At 25.7% G+C, this 13,230-nt stretch overlaps 2 protein-coding genes across 12 annotated transcripts; one reads left to right on the top strand and one right to left on the bottom strand.

Moving 5' to 3' along the window:
• Nucleotides 1-294: 294 nt before the first annotated feature.
• On the bottom strand, nt 295-2,627 carry LOC411947 (PCI domain-containing protein 2). Of its 2 annotated transcripts, none has more exons than XM_016913225.2 (5): nt 2,609-2,627; nt 1,767-1,808; nt 1,564-1,685; nt 947-1,428; nt 295-866 (listed from the first exon to the last, which is right to left on the bottom strand). In XM_016913225.2, exons 2-5 carry the CDS (start codon nt 1,797-1,799, stop codon nt 352-354), a joined length of 1,152 nt encoding a protein of 383 aa, XP_016768714.1. In that variant the 5' UTR covers nt 1,800-1,808; nt 2,609-2,627; the 3' UTR covers nt 295-351. The 2 variants fall into 2 exon arrangements, with proteins under 2 accessions (XP_016768714.1, XP_395416.4); XM_395416.7 differs by lacking the exon at nt 2,609-2,627 and adding an exon at nt 1,889-2,015.
• Nucleotides 2,628-2,644: 17 nt separating this feature from the next.
• Nucleotides 2,645-10,348, top strand: LOC413433 (protein lingerer). 10 transcript variants are annotated; one of them, XM_026441631.1, is made up of 15 exons: nt 2,645-2,731; nt 4,572-4,767; nt 4,897-5,245; nt 5,331-5,585; nt 5,665-5,858; nt 5,937-6,176; nt 6,274-6,591; nt 6,682-7,116; nt 7,179-7,400; nt 7,461-7,668; nt 7,757-7,953; nt 9,062-9,271; nt 9,405-9,527; nt 9,607-9,882; nt 9,956-10,348. In XM_026441631.1, exons 2-15 carry the CDS (start codon nt 4,639-4,641, stop codon nt 10,202-10,204), a joined length of 3,405 nt encoding a protein of 1,134 aa, XP_026297416.1. In that variant the 5' UTR covers nt 2,645-2,731; nt 4,572-4,638; the 3' UTR covers nt 10,205-10,348. The 10 variants fall into 10 exon arrangements, with proteins under 10 accessions (XP_026297416.1, XP_026297418.1, XP_026297420.1 ...); XM_026441633.1 differs by having other exon boundaries at nt 4,882-5,245; nt 5,692-5,858; XM_026441635.1 differs by having other exon boundaries at nt 4,882-5,245; nt 7,179-7,238.
• The last annotated feature ends 2,882 nt before the right edge of the window (nt 10,349-13,230 follow it).

Raw genomic sequence — 13,230 nt, 5'->3', positions numbered from 1 at the left:
ATTTATATATATTTATATTTATATAATATATTTTATATATTTATTATATATGTAAATTTTTATATATATATCTAAGAATAGACGATTTTTGATCTTAAATAAAAAAAATTTATATATATAATAATATAATAATATGTATATAAGCATAATAATAATAATAATAATAATAAATAATAATAATAAATAATAATAATAAATAATAAATAATGTAATATGGATATATGAATAAATATCTACTTAATGCAATTATAGTGCAAAATTAAAAACAATATTGTATAAATAAAACAACAAAAACACTTTATTAACATTAACTTAATTTATTAAGAAAAAATACATATATTCTAGAAATAATTATAGTATGGTTGAAAGCCGTGGAAAAGGATTTTGTTTAGAAATGACTAATTTTTTATGTTGATGTGATATATAACCTTTAATTTTGCCTTCATAAATTAAGTTTGCAACAATGCATTCTACTTCATCCATATCCACATCATCAATTCCATGCATTTCTAAAGCCGAAAGTAAATCTTGGATAGGAATTTGATGTATATTCAACACTAAATATACTTTCTTAAATAAATTTCTATATGCTATTATTTTCAATTTCTCCACAATTAAATATATTCCTGCTCCTATAAAAAATGATTCATGTTTTTCCATTACTTTTTCAAGATTACGTAAATCTCCCTTTTTAACAGCTTCCATTAATTCTCCAAATTCCATTAAATTATATTTTTTTAATAAATTATGTTTTGGCATATATCCTAATAACATTTTCACTGGTACAAGATAAGTTAAAATTAATCGTTTGTTTTTTGAAGATTGTTTATGACAATGTTCAAAAGCATAAGTAAGATATTCATCAGCTAAAAAATAATTAAAATAATTATTTAGAGCAAAATAAAAATGTCAAATTTATCATAAAATATTAAATTTTTATAGTTACCAGCTTTATAATCACTATCAAACATTGCTTTACGACCTACAAAAAATTTATAAGTAATTTGTTGTGCTAATGCAAAATGTGCTTTATATGGAGATGATTCTATTGCTCTTATTAAGGGTCTGCATAAATGCAATTTATTAATTCTAAAATATATTTTTAATAATTGATTAACTAATGCCAACATTCCCCATCTTTTTGTATCATCTTCTGAACTACGATTATCACAAGCACACACTCGAAAGCACCCCATTAAACAATCTGCACACTTTTCTAAAATTTCTCCAGGTTTCATATTTTTACTGGTTTTTGTATTCTCAGCACAAACTGCTAATAATCTTAATTCTAAACACATTATATTCATAACAGGTAACATCCAATTTTCTTCTTTTTGCATTTGTAAAATTTTTGTTAAAGATTGAACTGCAGAACTTTGATAATTATACATAGATAATGGATCATCTTTGTTCATTGCTGCTATAGTTCTAAAAATATAAATATACAATATTATATTTATAAAATATTTATGTAATAACAATATATAATAACAACATTTAATATAATATTTAAAATAATAATAATAAAAATTTATTAAATTTATTATTATTTAATTCAATTACTTTAAATGGTAGAGTATCAAATCATCAAGAGGAGTGGATAAATGTTCCATTGCTTTTGTTATTGCAATTTCAGATCCAATTTGTGAAATTAAAACATGATTATGTCGTAAAGATAACAAATCCTTAAATAAAATGTTTAAATAAAGTTTGTATTTTTATGTAATTGATATAAATAATGATTACTTATTGATTTATTTATTTACCGCTAAAGTATCACCATCCTGATTTAACCACATACGTCTGACCTATCATAAATATAACCTCAAAATTGTCAAATGTTATTTTAATTATAAAATAATATATATTAAGTTTTCTAATAAAATACCTGCATTATGTATGAATCCATTATAATATATATAAATTTAATATAACAATTTATTTTGAAAATTTCTTTGTTATTAAAATTAATCACATTTTTTTAATATTATATATCAATGCTGCATCGTATAGTTTAAACATTTGAAGAAGCAGATGTCTCTACTATTTATTACTTATACTATTATAAGAAAAATGTTACTCAGAAATAAGAAATGATTAAGAATTATAAAAATTATTAACATGTAATTATTAATAAATTATTATATATTATATTATTCATATTATATTTATATATAAATATACATATATAATTATAAAATATATAGTAGTAATATGATTATATTTATATTTATTTAAATATGTTTCAAAATTTAAAAAAAAAATACAATATTTTAATATTGACAAAATCTTATATAAAAAAATGTTGCATATTAATATACATATAATACTTATTATATATTTAGAATATAAATATTTAAAAAATAAAATAAAAAAAATGTAAATATTTTTTACATTAAACAAAATTTTTTTTATTTTTATTAATATAAAATATTAATAGAGAAATAAATATATTTAATCAAATATTTGAATAAATATTAAATAATTTGAATAATATTAAACTATTATAATATAATAATTAATAAATAATTAATATGTAATTGAAAATGAACTTTTAACTTTATTATTATAAATATTTAGAAAATTTGTTTTTCTTTAGTTGACAAACCTGAACTTTCTAATATAAAATGGCTAGCTATGGAACCTGATAAAGTATAGAGGTGGTGCTGCCAAGTCAGGGAGGGGGGTCCGTGGTCACGTGACCGAGCTGCGTTTTGAGCGCACTAACCAGGTACGAACAAATTCGTTGTTTTTTTCGTGGTTTTTCGCGCGCCACGGCCGAAAAAGCCGAGGCGACGTGAATTTCGCTTGTTTTTGACTCCGGACGTGTCCTTTGAGTACGCAAACAACGCTTATAATAACTGTGAGTTACTTGCAAATACTTTGACTCGATCGTCTTACGGAGATCTATCGATGCTCCACCGCGGCGATGGTTGACAAGCCTTCTTCGCAAAAGCAGAAATGGCGTCTACCGTGCACATGGTCTGCAGAAAATATTCTACATCAACGTCGTAATACTGATTCAGGAGTATAACATTCTACACGGCCAATTTCTTTATCATCCATTTGAAGAATTTTCACAACTCGCTTACAAACAACAACACAACGGACAAGGTGTTTTTTGTGATGCGCCTGATAATCCTCCTTCGTCATATTCTCACCGCGCACGTCAAAATTTAGCTTTTTTTTAACTACTTCATCATCTTTTAAAATCTCCTATGTTGCAAAAAAAAAACACGAATCTTTTCGGTGTATTTAATTCTTTGCATCGAACAACATGATCCTTGGGAATTTCACAAAATTTGTGGATAAGATTTAGATCATTCTGCATATCACCGACGCTTAGTTATCCGTTCTTCTTCTAGACAACCGTTTTAGGAAAAACGTGACTATTTTAAGAAATACTTATTAAATCGCTTAATTTTATATTTATCGTTATTAGTCAACCCTAACCTTTTCATCTCTGTTCATGAGGTAGAAATAAAATTGTATTTTGCAGACGTTCACTTAATGTCGATTTTTTATTATAAATTTCTTCATACATATTTTCGTAATTATGATTTAATATTGTGCTTCATATATATTATAATCATACAAATATTTTTATATACCAATTGTTTTTCTTACATAGGTTATTTTCAATGCCTATTTATAATATAATTATTAGGATTTTGGGTAATGATGGTATTCAAAAATTCATAAAATTTTATATGTATTTTATTTTTTCAATAATTCTTTATATAATTTAATTTCATTAAGCATTATTATGTATAAGTAATCATGATAATAGAATTTCTATGATATATGGAAAAACTTATATGAGTAAATTATAAATTATTTTTTTTATAAATATTAATTTATGCATTTATATGATTTTTTGTATTTACATTAAAATTTAATCTGTGATTTTTTATAATTTTGTTTTATTCTTAATATATAATTAAGATTATTTTAAATTCTTTTCTTTAGAATAAAATTATTTTAATATTTATTTAAAAATGTATTTTGCTAGGTCAATTTTATTTAAATATTAAAAAGTTTTTAATTAATTAATGCATTTCTAGTTCAAATATATTTCTTATTTATAATATAAGTTATGTTTTATAATTTAAAATCAGTAATCTATTTAATTTTATCAATAATTATTTTATTTTATATATTACATGTAAATATTTACTAATTATAATTTTGTCATATATTTTTATAAAAGAAAAAATATTTTCTTTTATAACATTTACAGACATTGTTAAATATATGACAATCTCTTAAATATGAATTTTTAAAATATAAAATTTGATTAATATTAAAAATTTATAATTCATTATAAAAATGAATTTAAATATTTAAAAAAATTTAACAAATATAAAACTAAATTTGAACTAAATATAAAACTATATGTTTTGTTATTGCAATGTATTATACATTATAATAACATTTCAGATTTTTTATATTTAAATCAATTAATAAAATTAAGTTTCAAATAATAAAGATATATTTATAATCCATATAATACTTGTTTTTCATATTATGTCATATTGAATATACACAATTAATTATTTCTTTTGTTACAGACTGTAAATAGAGAGTGTATATAGTGTGATAAGTGAGTGATATAGGTGTGTGGGATTTTAGTTGGCAATGAGTTCAAGCAACAAATCGGTGTCCTCCGGTGGGAGAGGCACCAATAAAAATAAATCACAACAACATGGAAAATCAGATCATCATCAAACTAAATCATCGGATTCAATAAAACATGAAAAAATGCAGGTCAGTAAATATAGCCTATTATTATTACAAAAAAAAAGATATTTTATTTTTTTTATCTTTTGATTTTATATTAATGTTGTAAAGAATTTTTTATTAAAAACTATGGCGTTTTAGCCAAACACTGTTCAGATGCGGCATGCACAAATCATTGATACTAGAATGGGTAGTGGTGAAGATCCTATTTTGAAAGAACGTATAAAGCAAGTTATGGATATGACTAGACGGTCAGAAGACGAAGTTGTTATGGCTTTACATGATAGTGATGGAGACTTGGATCGTGCAGTTAATGATCTTTTGGAAGGAGTAAAAACAGAATGGGAAGTGAAAAAAAAGAAGCCTCGTCAACCTAGTGGTTCAAAACAGAATATGGATACTTCTGGTGGTCAAGATGAAAGTGGTGATTGGGATGAAAGGCGTAATCAACGAGGAGGTGGTCCTCCCCGTATGCGAGGTCGTGCTAATCATGATAATCGTGGATGTATGTTAAAAAAAAAATTGAATATTTAATATTATATAATATTAATGATATTAATATGTATTATTAACACATTCAAAATATTTAGGGCGTGGTCGAGAAAATAAAGAAAATGAAAGAAATATGGAGGATGGTGTTCGTGACGGCAGTTATAATAGAAGGGGTAGAGGTGGCCCAGGCAGACCTGGTCGAGGAGGACGAGGTGGAGGAAGAGGACTTGGTCCTCGAACATTTGCCAATCGAAATGATCCATCTTCTGCTTCGTCAACTCATAGTTTTAATCGATCAATTGATACATGGACAGGTAATGAAGAACAACAAACTACTCAAGAACCAAAAATGGGTAAGTTTTTTTATATATTTTGATCATCAAAATTTTAAATTACTTAAAATTATCTCATATATTAAAAATATGTGAATAGATGCATGGAATAATTTGGATTCTGCAGAAGACTGGGATAATGAAGAGTATACAGGTTCATTGGCAGATACAAAAGTTTTTACACCAAGCACTTCTATAACTGAACCTGCATCTTCTACAGAAGAATCTAAAACTCAGGATCGACAAACAGTACAATCAAATCAGAATGTAAATTTATCATTACTACAACAGGAAGTATGTAATATTATTTTATATACTAATTTTATTAATTATATTATATATAAATTTTTTTTTTTTTTATATATATATAAGGAATTACCAAAATTGTCAGAAATACCACCAATACAGCAACAAACTTTAATGCAACAAACACAGCAACAACAGCCTATATTAAGTTTACCAGCAATGCAGTTATCACAACAACCAAATGCTATAAGTGGTGGAGTACTAACAGCTGCCCAAACACAGTATTTAACACAACTTACTCAACAAACAAGTGAAAATTTGAAAGCTGCTGGACAAAATACATTTTCCTCTTCGATATCTAATCAGGTAATTAAATAATGTGCATGTATTTTATATAATACAATATATATTCTATGAAGTATTTTTTATTAAATATTTTTTAAATATTTTTTAAATATATTAGCCTCAAAGACAGACAAAACAACGTCCAAGGGTTCCACCTCCATCAAAAATACCATCTAGTGCAGTAGAAATGCCTGGAGATGCTGTTAATAGTGGCATTGGATTTCTTGATGTCCAATTTGGTGCACTTGAATTTGGTAGCGATTCAAGCTCTCTTGATGGTTCTGCAAATGAAAAATACAATTCAGCTAGTAATACAATAACTGGTGTAGATGTATCTTCTACTAATACTGTAAACACTGCCAATACAAATAGTTCTTTGGATATTGAAACAACGCAACCATCATCAACAACACCTTTCAATACTACTTCGCAAATGGTTATTTTATTATATTTAAATATAAATAAAAATAATTATTATTTTTTAATTTTTAAATATAATTGAATAATTATTATTATTTATTTACAGTTATCAAATAGCGACAACTTACCAGTATCAAGTGAACATTCGATAAACGCTCAAACATTCACTGCTCGTGGTAGCAGTACTGGACAAACTTTAGATATAACTAAACAAGATTTTACTTCACAAGTTTCACCAGGAAATGCACCTCCCTATGGTACAACTACAACTTATCAATCTCAAAAAACATTTCAAACACCTACTGCAACACCAAGCACTTATAATGCATATTCTACAAATGCTCAATCTACTCAATCATCTTTTCAAACTGCGTCAGGCACGAGTGCTAATAATTATTCTGCAACAGCTACTGTTTCACAAGCAAGTTATAATTCTTCATCATCATTTCCTCAATCTAATACGTCAACCTTTAGTCAAGCTTCTCCTTCTGCATCTGCATCTGCAACTTCGGGTTATAATCAACCAACAACTACAAATCAGGTAATTATTGTATTCTATTATATTAAAACTATTTAGTTTTACAAAATAATTTTGTTAAATAGGTATATCAATCTGCAAGTGGATACGTACCTACTACAACTTCTCAATATCAAGCACAATCTGTAGCCACAAATACTGTATCAAATAGTAATACAGGCTATCAAAGTGGATATCAAGGATCATCTTCATTTCAATCAACTCCACAAGCTTACCAACCATCTGCTACTACATTTACTTCACCTATAACTCAAACATCTGGAGCTTACCAAAGTGCAGCACAATCTGTCAGTATCTTTTTTAATAAATTCAAATATTATTTAAAAATTAATAAATTATATTTATAGGTATATGCGAGTGCATATGGTACATATGCCAGTCAACCACAAACAGCATCTCACAATCATAAATTAAACAATAATACTACAAAAGATTCTCAGTATGATAGTAATGCAACAACATCAAATAGTTCTCTTGCAACTACAACAGCACCTACATTAGGTCTTAGTTCTGCTTCCGTAAATAGTTCACAAACTAAAGTAACGAATTCTAATGGTAAATAAAATTAAAATAAAATTAAAAATTTAATGAAATTATTTATATAGTTAGTTTAAAATAATCTTTTGTAATGGGTTTTCTAAAGCGGTACCGAAAAGTACATCGAGTGGTGTAGTAACAGGTAGTAGTGGAAGTGGAAATATGACAGGTGGTGCAGCTGGTAGTATGACACCAATGCTAAGTCACCAATATATTATGGGCCAAGGTGTACCTTATGCATTTCAACAACCAGTATATAGTTATGAAGAATTACAACTTATGCAACAAAGAATACCGCATATGGTCAGTTATTATTTGATTACTTAATTTTAAATCTTAAAATTCAAGTACAACTTATTTATATATTAATTTTGAAAATAATTTGTACTTGATATCATTGAAAATGCTTCATTAGAGTAATGTACACTTAAAAAATTTATGTCATTTTATTTTACATAACGGATATTATAATATTACATTTCTTAAATAATAATTAATATTCATAATTGAAAAAAAATTATATTTCAAATGTACTACTATAATATTACATTTCTTAAATAATAATTAATATTCATAATTGAAAAAAAAATTATATTTCAAATATATTACTCTGAAGCATGTTATTCTATTTTATGTCATGATTATTTAGTAAAAAGAATGCTGAAGTAATAATTTTTTTAATGCTTGGTAACTGCTCGTTATTTCAATTTATATATATATATATATATATATATATATATATATATATATATATATAAAGAAATTATGAATTTCTTATTTATATCTTTAAGTTGGCATAAAAAGTTTGTTATATTTTTTCATAGTGAGATGTTAAATAATTTTTTTAAACATTTTGATTTTTGAAATACTAATTAGTAGAAAAAAAAGACGTTTGTGATCAATTTGGAAAGATAAAAAAAAAATTAATATGTTAAAATTAAAATTTTTATTGATAATATACAATACCATTTTGATCATAGACTGATTGTAGTTTTTATATCATATTTTCTCTTTATAATTGATTTCATTTATATAATGTTACGTATCTAAAAATATATAAAAATATAATGTAATTTCCAAGTGGTTATGTTGTATTATATTTTAAAAAGAAGTTATTGAAAGAATTATATTAATATATTCATTAATATTATAAATAAATTATATTAAAGTAACTTATATTTTAAGACATAAAAGTAAAGTTATATTTTAAGACATAAAAAGTTTTTAATTTTAAATTAAAAATTCTAAAAGAATTTTAAACTGAAAAAAATCTAAAACAGATACAACCAAACCACATGTTCTTGCCCCAAACTTAGTACGCGTAGATTTAGATATTAGTTAGCCTTCTTGTATTTGGAGTACACAGTGTATGCATGTAGTTTTGTGTTTGGCCTTTCTGACTAACCTGCAGCCAACTACTGGTTACTATGACGCGGCCTTGGGCTATCAGACAACTGGCCCTGCTACCAGTCTTGGTGGGGGACGAGGAGATGCACTCTCTGGTGTACAAGGTGTTCAAGGAGTGCAAGGTGTACAAGGAGCCTATACCAGTATTAGTGATGCCAGGTTCGCTAGAAATGACAGCAATGCATCTCCAGTTCCATCTACTATGTCACAACAGGTGAAATTTATAAAATTATATAATAGATATAATCAGCTTAAGTAATGTTACTATATTTAAATATTAATTTGATCAAAAAATAGATTCATATTATATTTAAATCTTAATTTTTTTATTTATGGTATTTATTTAGACTGCTACACAACATCAGCAACCAATGATGAATCCTACACTTCCTCCAACATATGCATATTTTGCATATGGTGGTGGAATAATGCCAGGTGGCTTTCAATATGGAACTCCTGCTATTTATCCTGTAAGTTGATCAAAGAATACAAATTTTTATTTATATATATATTCTAAAATTCGATTTTCATTTATTATAATTATTATAGCAGATAGCGACTGCTGGTAATGCGGGTACGAATAGTGGTGCATATAGTGCTAAACCAGGAAGTTATGGATCTGGATATGGAGCTGGTGCAAGTTATGATGCATTAGCATCTGCTGGTCCCTCTGCTGAATATAAAGGTGCAGGAAGCAGTTACACTAGTACACAAACTGGTAAAACCGGAACATCTACTGGAAATACGAATACTGGTGGATCGTCTGCAACCGATATAACCGCCACTATGTATGCAAAAAGTCATGTAGCACTTAGTAAAGTGAATGTAAGTATCTATACAATTAATTTTATAAAAATTATTTTTTGAAAAATGTAATAATACTTTAATGTTATTTTAGTCTTACGACAAACAAACTTTTCACTCAGCAACTCCTCCGCCATTTAGTCTTACTGGAAGTCAAAATGCTGGTTTACCTGGTGCATATGGAACACCACATTTATTTATCCCAACTATGCCTCATCAATTACACCAACCACTTCATCAAGATGGTGGTAGTAGTACAGGCCAAAGGTCTAATACAAGTTCCCAAAATAAAGCCCAAGCAAAACCTGGTTATAGTCCCAGTTACTGGACTGGAAGTAATTAAAAAATTGGACTGCGAAAGGAAAAAGAGAGGAAAAAAAATAAAAATGCACCATTTTAGACAAACTACCATTTCGCCATTGTGATACACGGTGGTGTGAAATAAGGACATTGACATAAATGATATAAAGAACACGAGATAAGACGATTTTCCTTTTCTTTTCTTTTCTTTTTTTCTTTTTTTTTCCTTTTTTCCTTTTTTTTCTTTCTTTTTTTCTTTTTTTTTTTCTTTTTTTTTTTTTTCTTTTTTTTCTTTTTTTTTTTTTTTTTTTTTTTTTTGTGAAACTAAATAATTCTAATAGGATACAAGTTAATGTAAAATATTAAATGAAACTTAGAATATGGAAGGATTAAGCAATTTTTAAAGATTTTGTGTTTAATGGCGTAATAATATTTTTCACATAAATCTAATAGCAATTAGTTAGAAAAATGTTATACTCTTTTTAATTAGTCATATTAATTTCTGTATTCTTATATCTTGAGATATTAAGTTGGATTATAAAGAAATCTTTTAACATGTTATTCTATTTATATAATACATAATTCTTTAATTGTATTAAAAAGTTTTTGGAGTGTATAATACAAATATATATATATATATATATATGTATATATATATATATATATATATAATATACATATATATATTTCTTTAATTTAATAAAAATGTAATATGCAAAAGAGAAGAAAAGATAATCAAATGCAACATGAAAAAATTGCATAGTTCTTCCAAATGTAAGGCGCATTCGTGCCAAATGAATTTATAGCGTTTATAACGTGTAAAATCGTGAAAAGAATGATCATACATATTTCTCAAGAAGAAGAAAAAGAAGAAGAAGAAGAAGAGGAAGAGGAAGAGGAAGAACAGCAGAATTAATTGTGATTAAACGCTATAAAAAAAGAAAATCAAGATTTGTGAGTAGCTCTCGTGTGAAATATTGAAAAGATGATCTAGAAGAGTAATTGACTGTTAAATTTACTCCCGATCTCCTATCTGTATACTACTGTGCAATTGCGAATATATACTGCATCGACTACAAAGGGTGACAGTTTTTTTGTATGACGTAGGCATTTCGACTCGTTAACATCTAAAGTGCTTCTTTACATGAAAACAAAGCACCCCGTTCGTGATGAAACGTAAAACTATGCTATGTAAATTACAATTATTGTATGTATTTAACCATGGAACATCAGGTATATAAAGTTATAATCATCATAATGTTGTCACTTTTGGTATTTAAAAATGAATGTATAATCGCACTAGTTTCGCATTCTTGCGCGCACCCATATATATATATATATATATATATGTATGTATATATGTATGTATATATATATATATATATATATATATTTGATTTGGTTGCCTTGCATTTCTTTTAGTTACCAGAATTTATGAACGTTATATTTTATTAACAAAAAGCTATTAAACCAAAAAGAAGATACCGTCATACCATGTTTTCAAGGAACATTGATTTCAAAATGAGAGCGGTACTTATTTAATATATCTTATGTTTATAAAAAGCGGCGTTGCAGATTAAACAGTGCCACAAAATACTAGAAAAAACAAGCAGAATTCAATAATTTTCTTGTGGTGCCTTGAATAAAATTCAAATAATAGAATTCAAACATCTGCTTTTTGCAGGAACTTCTCACATAACTTTCTACAATCCTTTCATACTGTAAGTTGTATTATCTAAAACATACCTTATCCTTATTCATATATTAACTTTTACTAATTATTCTATATCATCTATGTAATTTATATTCTAAGAAGTAATAGGTGATGTTTTAGTTTAATTACAGTTTTAAAGTTTTTGTTTGCAGAATATTATTTTATCCTTTTCAAATTTATAGTTTTCAAAGAGATTCAAATGGAATATTTGGAATTTTTGGAATAATAATTATATTATTAAATATGATACATCTAAAAAGATAAAAAATTAATTTGTCAACAAATAATTTATAATTATTAAATAGTTATGACAGCTTTAAAACTACATTTCTGAAATTTATTATATAAGAAATAAGAAATTCTTCGAATATAGAAGAAAATTGAAACAAATATTATGACATTCTATTTGATGTTTACAAAATATATAGTCCAAATAATATATCTTATGTGGCTAATTCATAATTTTTTCAATTTTTTTTTTTTTTTTACTTTTTGCTTTTGATTCATACTCATTTTTAGGATCTGCTTAAAAATTGTAATATTTGTTAATACATAAATAAAATCGAATTTTAGTTGATCAAAATATTGAGTATTGAATATTGAATAAGTATATATTAAACATTACATATTGATTTCATTTAAATATATAACAAGAATAACCTGCACTATTTGCATTTTTTAAATTTGATACTAAAATAAGTTTTAAATGTAACAAAAAATGTCAATGTTAGTGTACCGCTAATAAGTATTCATAATGACTTGTATTATTTTAATTAGATTATAATAAAGAGAAAAGTGTAATTACCGATTCCGTCTGGTAAAACAATATTCGTACTATTAAATTATTTATGCTGATTAATAACATATTGTACAGTTATAAAATAATCAGAAAAAGTCAGTTTAGAAGACGAGCACGAGTCACTTCAGAAAACATACATTTTTACATTGTGTATAGCAATCATGACAAATAATTCCTATCATTAAGAACTAAACGAATGAAGATATGACGTGAATAAAGTATTTACACGAGATGCTGTTGAAATCCTTATAATTCAGCATGTGTATCATACTTTTCGGAATAAATTATTTTACCGAAAAATTATTCGAAATACTACTAACACAAAAAAAGTAAATAAGTAATAAATTGTAAGTAATATCTTGTTAGCAATTGCATTATACATATATACATATGGATAGGATGGTTTGAGAGTCATGGGAGACCAAGTGTAGAATAGTTCTCTCTAGAAGAACAATAAAAATGTAAATCTATAATCATAAATTATTAACATAATGATCAATTTCGTCAACTAAATGATTTCTGGAAACAGATTATTCTATCATCCTAACTATATAGG

The sequence above is a fragment of the Apis mellifera genome, linkage group LG7 (assembly GCF_003254395.2).
Source record: "Apis mellifera strain DH4 linkage group LG7, Amel_HAv3.1, whole genome shotgun sequence".
Lineage (NCBI taxonomy): Eukaryota > Metazoa > Arthropoda > Insecta > Hymenoptera > Apidae > Apis > Apis mellifera.
Note: the sequence above shows the minus strand (reverse complement) of the source record. Positions and strands in the feature narration are given on the sequence as shown.

What these genes read in the sequence shown, in the direction of transcription:
- LOC413433 (XM_026441626.1), top strand. Translation starts at nt 4,639, where the DNA reads ATGAGTTCAAGCAACAAATCGGTGTCCTCCGGTGGGAGAGGCACCAAT. An exon ending in TACTCAAGAACCAAAAATGG is followed by an intron (nt 5,586 to 5,664) that starts GTAAGTTTTTTT and finishes ATATGTGAATAG; the next exon opens with ATGCATGGAATAATTTGGAT. An exon ending in TAAAGTAACGAATTCTAATG is followed by an intron (nt 7,669 to 7,756) that starts GTAAATAAAATT and finishes GGTTTTCTAAAG; the next exon opens with CGGTACCGAAAAGTACATCG.
- LOC411947 (XM_395416.7), bottom strand. Translation starts at nt 1,909, where the DNA reads ATGGATTCATACATAATGCAG. An exon ending in TGGATTCATACATAATGCAG is followed by an intron (nt 1,809 to 1,888) that starts GTATTTTATTAG and finishes TATTTATGATAG; the next exon opens with GTCAGACGTATGTGGTTAAA. An exon ending in AGGATGGTGATACTTTAGCG is followed by an intron (nt 1,686 to 1,766) that starts GTAAATAAATAA and finishes ATTTTATTTAAG; the next exon opens with GATTTGTTATCTTTACGACA.